An 8,227-nucleotide genomic window follows, 5' to 3' on the forward strand; every position below is an offset into this window, starting at 1 on the left:
GCTGTGGGACCTAGAAGCTCAGTACCCCACAAAGCTGTGCACCCTCCCCCTACCGGTGTTATGATTTGAAAATAGATGGGTGTTGTTATATTTTTATTAAAATGGAGGGAGGTCAACAGATTAATGTAAACTGTGCCATTGTTTTAAAGCTAAATCCTCGGAGGTAGGTAGAAAATGGGAACCCTGGTGTGCTTCTGGGGAGTGGCATGGTGCCCCCTCCACAGTGGGCCCAACCCTATTCCTTGAGGGTCCCCAGAGTGGCAGGGGCTAGGGTCCTAGGAATCCCTGATGGTCTTGTGGCCAGAGTCTTACTGAAACTGCCTAGAAGGTCGCCCTTGGCAACAAACAATCCTTGACACTGGGTTTCTCTTCCTGGGAATAAAAGCAAAACAACACAACTCTCTTTCAAGCCAAGAAAGTTTGAGAATATAGCAGTTTGGCTTCATGAACTGTGTAGAACACCGTGCCTCAGAGCTGCCACTTCAGAGCCTGTCCTTTCCCCAGAGTCCTGCAGGAGATAGATACCCTTTGCTTTGTGGGTGGAGGTGAGGAGAAGGGAAGTAGCTTTTAGGGAAAGACCCTCTCTGCAGGAGCATGAGTTCTTCCATCCAGCCCTCCCCCCCATAAAGGGGGGAGGGTGGGGTAGAAACTCCAGTGAGTGGAAGCCATGCACTTTGATTCATTTTCCCTGGAGACTAAATGGAGACAGAAATTACTTCCTCTGTCCTGTGCTTATATGCTAGATATTCCAAGGTCAGTACTTAAACTATCTCCTCTTGTTCCAAGGGTAGGTGCGGCACCTGGGCGCTAGGGAGACCACCTCAAGATGGTTCCTGAGCTCAGACACAGACAGGAAAAAAGTCCAGCTTCCACCACCACCATTTTATAATAAAGAGTCGTTTCTTTTTATTTAATGTAACTTTCAAGAATTTAAACACACGAAAATGCACGGGTGGGAATGTTCACAAGTTTGATAACCACAGTTGTAAGTAGGGAACATTCATCCATTTCTCATAAGATTATAAATATTTGATACTGTAAAATGCACATTTTATAAACTTAAAAAAGGACAGATTTGCTTCCTGCTAAAAAGGCATGTCGTTTCACCGATTCCCAAGCAGCAGACGGTTGTTCACAGACTTTTAAATTACAACTTTTGCTTTTATAGCTTCCTTTTCAGAAGGTTGGCACTAATATATACAAAGTGAAAGTATTGGCGCAGTGAAATAAAGAGATTTAAGGCAAGAGAGAGACCCACCGTCAGTCCTCAGCAGGCAGCTTGACGGCCAGCTCAGCCGAGAACACCCCTGGGCCCTGTGCTGGCCCCAGGTGGACATTTGGACACCTTTTCCCATACACTAAACAGAAGACAGTGTGGAGTTATATATAATGTGTTTGTTTATATATATATATATGTACTCGGTGAGGGATATATTGAATATATTTAATTTACACAGTACCACACCTTCAAAAAATAAAATGTATATTTTCTTAAAAAACAAAAAGACAAAAAGTGATAAGAAATGATTATTTACACACTTCTAGATTCAGGAGGGTTCCGAGTTCCTTTGAAAGTGAAGGTAGCTGCAAGCTCCAAAACCCCAGCTTCACACAGGCCTGGGGTGTGCGTGCACATGCATACACGAGTATGTACACATACAAGTATTTACCACTCAAAAATAAGTGAAAAAGAAAAAAAGAGGAAAAAGGAAAGGAAGACGTACCAACTCGCTCTGCCAGGGCCTCGAAGCTGATCTCAGGGGGCTTATGGGTCAGGGCTAGCGGTTTCCAAAGCGAAGCAAGCCAAGTGCAGCAGCGAAGCCTTCAAGTCACACTTCCCCTTCTTCCTAGATGCCAAGCACTGCCTACAGTGTTCAAGGCAGGAGAGTTGGTGCTAGCAGGTCACCATGGGGCTGTTGCAGGACTGGGGTCAGCAACACAGAAGCAGACACTCAGCGGTGGCCAGCGCAGGCCTCTGAGGTGCTTGGGAGGAGAGGCAGTACAAGGCATCAAGGCAGTGTGGAGAGGTGCCTGGAGAGCCAAGGACTTCCTCCGATCTTAGCCTAAGAATTGCATCCCCCCCCCCCCCCACTGAAGTCCAGAGCTCTCCATCACCACACTGGCACTTCCTACAGCCAGCCAAGCCAGCACAAAGCAATCGGCAGAACCCACAGACCAAATAGGAGCTATTTATTCGGTTCACAGTCCTGTGAAATGCAGCAATAAAAATTCTTTGGACTTTAGCAAGTTGTTTTAATTTTTTTCTTTCAAAAAAAAAAAAAGTGTCCGATGTCCTATAATGGAGCTTAGGGGATTAAAAAAAAAGAAAAAAAGAAAAAGAAAAAGATGAAAGCCTAAACAGCCCCCTTTGCAGAAAGAATAATAATAACAAAATTAGCATAACCTTTTTAACACAAAAAACTCAAAAATATTTTATAGTCAGATATTTTGGATTTTACACCATCTGTAAATTATATGTACATACATTATTGTAGAACCATAGCTAATACACGGGATTTTCACAGATAATGCTGGTATAATCTTTATACACTGGCCCTTTGTTCACGGTTTTTAAATTATTGCATTGTTTTTGCGAGGCCCTAGACCTGGCCGGCCTGCCCCACCCTGCTTGCCCTACTCGCTGTCCGACTTGCCCTCCTTGGCCGTGGTGGAGTGGTTGTATAGGCCCTGCGCCATGAGGTGCACCGCCAGAGTGTTCTTGTTGCCTGTGGCTTTCTTGATTTTGGCCCGCTTGTTCTGGAACCAGATCTTGATCTGAGACTCGTTGAGGCTGAGCTCCTGTGCCAGACTTTGGCGCCGCTGCTCGGTCAGGTACCTGTTGGTCTGAAACTCGGCCTTGAGCCTCTGCAGCTGCTCAGCGGTGAAGGCTGTGCGTGGCCTCTTGTCCTCTTTGTTCGGGTTCTTCTTCTTTGGTTTTCGGGACCTGGGACCTGTAGGAGAGAGGGCAGAGGTTACTAGCTGCTGGAGTCTATCTGCTTACTAGTTGCCCAAGTTTGAGAGGTTACAGAGAATCTGCAAAAAAAAAAAATGACTTGCCCAAGTCCACACAAGGGGGAGGGGGTGGAATGGCAAATTTTACTAAAAGGCCTAGGGAATCCTAATAAAAGCTAACCGAAGAAGGAATGCCCAACCAAAAACTTTCTGATCTTGTTCGTGTTTGCCCCCCCTCCCCCATTCCTTTCCAAGACTGTCCCAGCAAAGAGGACCTGACCTGGTAGGTGAGTGGAGAAAGGAGATGGGGTCAGTCAGGGGGAATCCTGGCCCCTTCCTACATAACCTCCAACAAGGAGGGCTCAGGACTGAGCCATCACCAGAGCCCCCTTCTGTGTGGCCTGGTGAGCCCAAGTTCATTGTTTCCTTGAAGGACTCCAATGGAGCACCTCTACTGAGCCTCTGGAATCTCCTGCTTTAAATCCTTCCCTCCAGGAGAGAGGCCTGGTTCCTACCCAGGTGCTGACCATGGTGGCTTGTCCCTCTCACCTCCATCCCAAGCCTGGGACTGCTTTAGCAGAAGCTGGTCACCTGCTCACCCAACTGACCTTGGGCAAGTGACCCTCCTATCAGTGTCCTCACAAAGGGTCCCACCCCCTTCTCCCTATGGAGTTGCCAGCGGTTGAGGCAAGTGTGGTGGGCAGTAGGGTCCCAGGATCTAGCCCTCCTAGGGAAAGGGTAAACTGCTAAGAATGTTGGAATACAGGGTTCTCTTTGTTGGGGTCAGAAGATCACAGGGTACTGGAAAGGCCAGGCAGACCACCAGCTAGAAGCAGAGACATTTCTAGGTCTGTGTCGGTGCAAGGAGCATGAATTAACTTTCAAGGAGCTTTACAGTCCTTCCATTGAGGCTCCTTCCGCTAGAAGCGGAAGAGGCTGGAGAGGGCCAGACCCTCCCCCTTCATGGCTAGGAACTGGATGTTCAGCCCTGCGCTATGGGAGTGGCGAGGGAACCGGCTGTTTGGTATCTAACTCCTTCACCCACTGCCTAGAGAGGTACCCATTCAGGAATCAGGGGCAGCGGACAGATCCAGGGCAGAAGAGGACTCTCTCACTTCCAGCCAAATGGGATCTGAACGCTCTCATCAGAAGGCAAACCCGAAAGGGTCTGTGGGCACCAGAGGAGATTCAGAATGTACAGATCCAACTCCTGGTGTTTGGGGGTCACACACACCCGCCATGCCACACACTCACCTTCGCATCCATGCTGAAGGCAAGGGAGCACGGACTGGGCGCCCTTGGACCTGGCTTTCACCTGGCCACTGAGGCTTCCAGGGCCATGCACCGACCCTGGGACCCGCAAATATGCCAGGACAGGAGGCTAAGCAAGGAGGAGGCTTGGCCTACTCAGCCCTACCTCCTACTTCTAGAGCGGATTTCAGACTCCCCTCGTCCCCTCCTCTGGAAGCACGAGGTCTCTATGTTCCAGCCTCCTCCACGCTGGAGTTTGTGTTCTTTAACACACACTCCAGTCTCCGATAATTCTTATTTCGGAGAAAGAACGTCTCCTTAAATCCATACTTTCGGTTCCTCTTTCTGTGAATTCTCTTCTAAAAGGCAAACACTTAGGGGACCCGGAAACAGAACCAAACCTCAGCAAGTATGCTCTGCCCCTCCATTCTTTCTCAAACACCCAGGAAAGAAATATTACTTACAGGGAAGAGGTTTCGTTAAGCCTAGGAAAGCTGCAAGATGAACCACGCGGGCCATGCTGCAGAATCCGCCGGCCGCCAGGGCTCGGCGCAGCCCGGACTCGCGCGCGGGCTCCGCACAAAGCCGACCGCGACTCAAGGCCAGTCGGCTTTGTGAGCCTATATGTTAATTAAATATTAACAAAGGAGGGAGGAGAGAACAATGGAGCAAATTTCAGGTCTAGCAGCAAAAATTTGGATTTCATCAGGGCCATACCGGATACTGCAAGAAGGTAGTCGAGAGTGACCCAGTCTTGCTATGAACATGGGTAAAGGACACCCGTAAAACAACTGAGGATTCCGGGGAGGGTGGGTTAGCGGGGCCTCACTCAGCTCCCGGACAAATGAAACCCGTTGTTAATGGCGCTTCCTAACCATAGACCCGCATCTAATGTAGCTGGTGGTTTCTATGGGGTCTTAAAAATTATAAATGAATTAAGGAAATATGTCCCAAACCTCCTCACACACCCCTATCCCTGGAAACTGCCTCTTTCTTACTCTTGGCAGCACCATAAAACCCTTGCAGCTTCCTTTCTGCTAGTGGTATTTAGGCTCTGGGATGGATGCACCCTTTCCAAGCTGCCTACTGGCAGGATGCTGTGATGCTACTCATGGTTCGCCAAATAAAGTGACAAAGGGGAAAAGGTGTCTCCGTTTTCTCCACTTCCCTGTAGTCCTTCCTGCTCCTCTGCAGTGGTCACCCTAGGCCAAGAGTGGAGAAGAGCACACAGCCTTGGAATAATCTAGCTGAGTTTCCGGGTTCCAGAGTGGTGGTGGGGGGTTACACAGGACAAGTGCTCACTTCCTGAGCACCTTCCAGCTACCCCCATTCCCACTAAACAACTACTGCTACTGCAGGGCACGACATTAAAGGCAGCAAGATGTCCACAAAAGGGGACAGAGAGAGAGAAGTGAGAGAGAGAGAGAGAGAGAGATCTGTCCTAAGTCTGCTTTCATCCAGAGAACCAGTCCTGCTTGCTACTGCCTGGTCGCTGCTCTGTCCAGCATTGGCGAGACAGTGCTGCAGTCCGTTAGGAGTGTAAGCCTTTGTGTGTTCAGGAGAAAATATGATTCTTTTCCTCTGTGTAAGTTCCCCGGGAAGCGCCCTCCTCAGTCCCGCGGGTCTTCCCTTAGCGGGCTGGGTCAGCCGGTCCCACAGGCTCACCTGAAGAAGGCCGGTCAGAGTAGCGCGTGCAGTAGACCCAAGCCGGCCAGAGCATGGGCTGTGCGCCCAGGGTGGCGCTGGCTTGAGAGCTGTCCGAGTCGGAGCTCACCGACAGGTCACCGCCGCCTAAGCCTCGGGCCTTGAGCGCCCCATCCAAAGAACCGCCTGGGTCGCCCGTTTTTTTAGCCCCGCCATGCAGCGATAGTGTCTTGGAGCCGCCTTCTCCGTCAGCCGCAGAGTCGCCGCCACCGGCGGAGAGCGGCCCTCCGGCACTGGGCACGCATGCTGGGTTCGGCCGGGACTCCCCGGCGCCTGACCCCAGGATCTGTTCGGCTCCGCTTGCACCGCCGCCACCCTCTGTACCGCCAGCGCTGCCTTCGCCGCCTCTAGCTCCGCCCGCACCAGCACAGCACGTCCCGGTGTCCTTTCGGCGGCCGAATTCAGGCCGCAGAATGTTATCGATGAAAAAGTTGGTGATGCGGTGCGGATGCTGGTGGTTGCCTGGCGCCTGCAGGACCGCGGGCAGCATCAGAGCCCGCCGGCGGCCAGTGTCCGAATCGCCCGGGCTGCTGCCGCCGCCCGAGCCGCCGCCGGGGCTGGATTCCGGCTGCCTCTGCGCCTCCGCCGCTGCCTCGCTGGGCTTGGAATCATTCTCCTCCATGCTTCACAGAAAATCCCAAACCGCCTCTCCACCAACGCAACCTCAGACCGGCCCGCGGCACACACCGACACCCGCGAGCCCCCACCCAGCGGAGTCCTCCAAAGGCGCAAGCGGTGGCTGCGGCCAGGGCTGAAGTCTTACAGGTCGCCAGGAGCGCTCCGAGCCGAGCCACGTTTGGATCCACGAAGTGCGTTAACAAAAACCCAGAGTCCCCCGCCTGGCCAGGAATGCAGGGAGATTCAAAGGAGGTAGGTCCCGGTCTCGGCAGCGCACCCGGCTTTAGACAGTCACCGTACTCCAGCGGGGGACCTGGGACGTCTGCTCAGCTCCGCACTCCCCTCGGTGGCCGGCAATCTCCGGCTCCGGCGCAGCCGCCTCGGCCACCGCGGGTCAGAGCTGCACGCATGCAGGCAGCGCGCTCCCCGCGCTCACCGCCGCCTGGGCCCGCCCGGGCCGCCGCCGCTCGGCCGTCGCTGCCCGCCTGTCCCGGCCGGCCCTCGAAGCTGCGGGGCGCGAGCGCTCAGCGCGCCCGCTGCCGCCAGCACGCACATGGAGGCCCGCGGGCCCGCGCTGCGCTCCGCCCGCCCCGGGGCTCCCCGCGCCTGGCCGCCGCCCCGCTGCGGGCCGGGGCGCCCCACGGGCGAGCGGCTGCGCCCCCGCTGAGCCCCGCGCAGCCCCGCGGCCCGAGCCGCATGGGTGAGGGGCGGGAGGCTGGGCCGGGTGGGCCTCCCGCACTCCCTCCCGGTCCGCGCGCCCTCGCCGCCTCCGCTTCCGCGAGGGCTCGGGAAATTTTCAGGCCACTTAGAGCAACCTGAGACACTTTCACTCTGGATTTTTGTTCTTATTTTTAACAGAGCCCCCTCGAGTGACGTCGCGGGCCGGTCTCCTGGACACGTGCCTCGGGCCAATGGCCGCCGCGCCGCGCATCCACGTGACGAGCCGGCGGCAGCTCGGTGACAGGAACCTCCTGCCGCCCCTCCCCCGCCACCGCCTCCCCTCCCCCCCTTAAAGCGGCCGCGCTCAGGGCTGGGGGCGCGCGAGCCTGTAACGCAGTCAGATCCTCCACCGAGTCCTCAGTGCTCCGTAGCACTTCTTCGGTCCCTCTCGGCTCTGAAAACTGAAGAACCCTGTGACAGTCTCGCCAGGTCACTGCTACGCCTAAGTGAATAGACGTTGGAACATTGTTATTTTTAACATTCCTATATTGTTTACGGTGGGGAGAGATCCCACAATTCCTTGCACAAAAATGCATAAATAAGATTAAATGAGCTGGCGACATACAAAGAGAGGTTTGTAACCAGCTTTCCTTGCTGGTGGAGGAGAAAATTGTCACTTACATTGACTTTGGTTACCCGGCAGCATCGAGTCCTAATCGCCAGGCAAGAGGTGTCTCCTCCTACAGACACCTACTCTCAGCGAGCATGCCTGTGTCTGTGCAGGACGCGCATGCACAGGGAAGGAGTCCATCCTTGGACAGTGGCTCTTCGGGAACCCGAACATAGAACTTTATTATGCGAGAATACAATTTAGGGCTCCGTTTAAGGAAGGAGAAATAAAAGAATTGTTTAAGAAGTTTATAACTCAATCTTCTATTTTAGAAAGGAGTGATGACTGCTTAGCCAAATCCTCAAAACCATCCGAAGCAAAAGTGATCCTGAATGCTGCTGTGAATGCTGCTGTGCTAGCAATTCCACACAC

General features: G+C 53.5%; 1 protein-coding gene across 1 annotated transcript; it reads right to left on the reverse strand.

Annotated features, from left to right (window-relative positions):
- Window positions 1-2,627: 2,627 nt before the first annotated feature.
- En2 (engrailed homeobox 2) lies at window positions 2,628-6,556 on the reverse strand. The gene is made up of 2 exons (XM_051203159.1): window positions 5,869-6,556; window positions 2,628-2,951 (listed from the first exon to the last, which is right to left on the reverse strand). The coding sequence occupies exons 1-2, from the start codon at window positions 6,527-6,529 to the stop codon at window positions 2,635-2,637; spliced, it is 978 nt and encodes a 325-aa protein (XP_051059116.1). The 5' UTR covers window positions 6,530-6,556; the 3' UTR covers window positions 2,628-2,634.
- Between the last annotated feature and the right edge of the window lie 1,671 nt (window positions 6,557-8,227).

Source organism: Phodopus roborovskii, unplaced genomic scaffold, assembly GCF_943737965.1.
Source record: "Phodopus roborovskii unplaced genomic scaffold, PHOROB, whole genome shotgun sequence".
Lineage (NCBI taxonomy): Eukaryota > Metazoa > Chordata > Mammalia > Rodentia > Cricetidae > Phodopus > Phodopus roborovskii.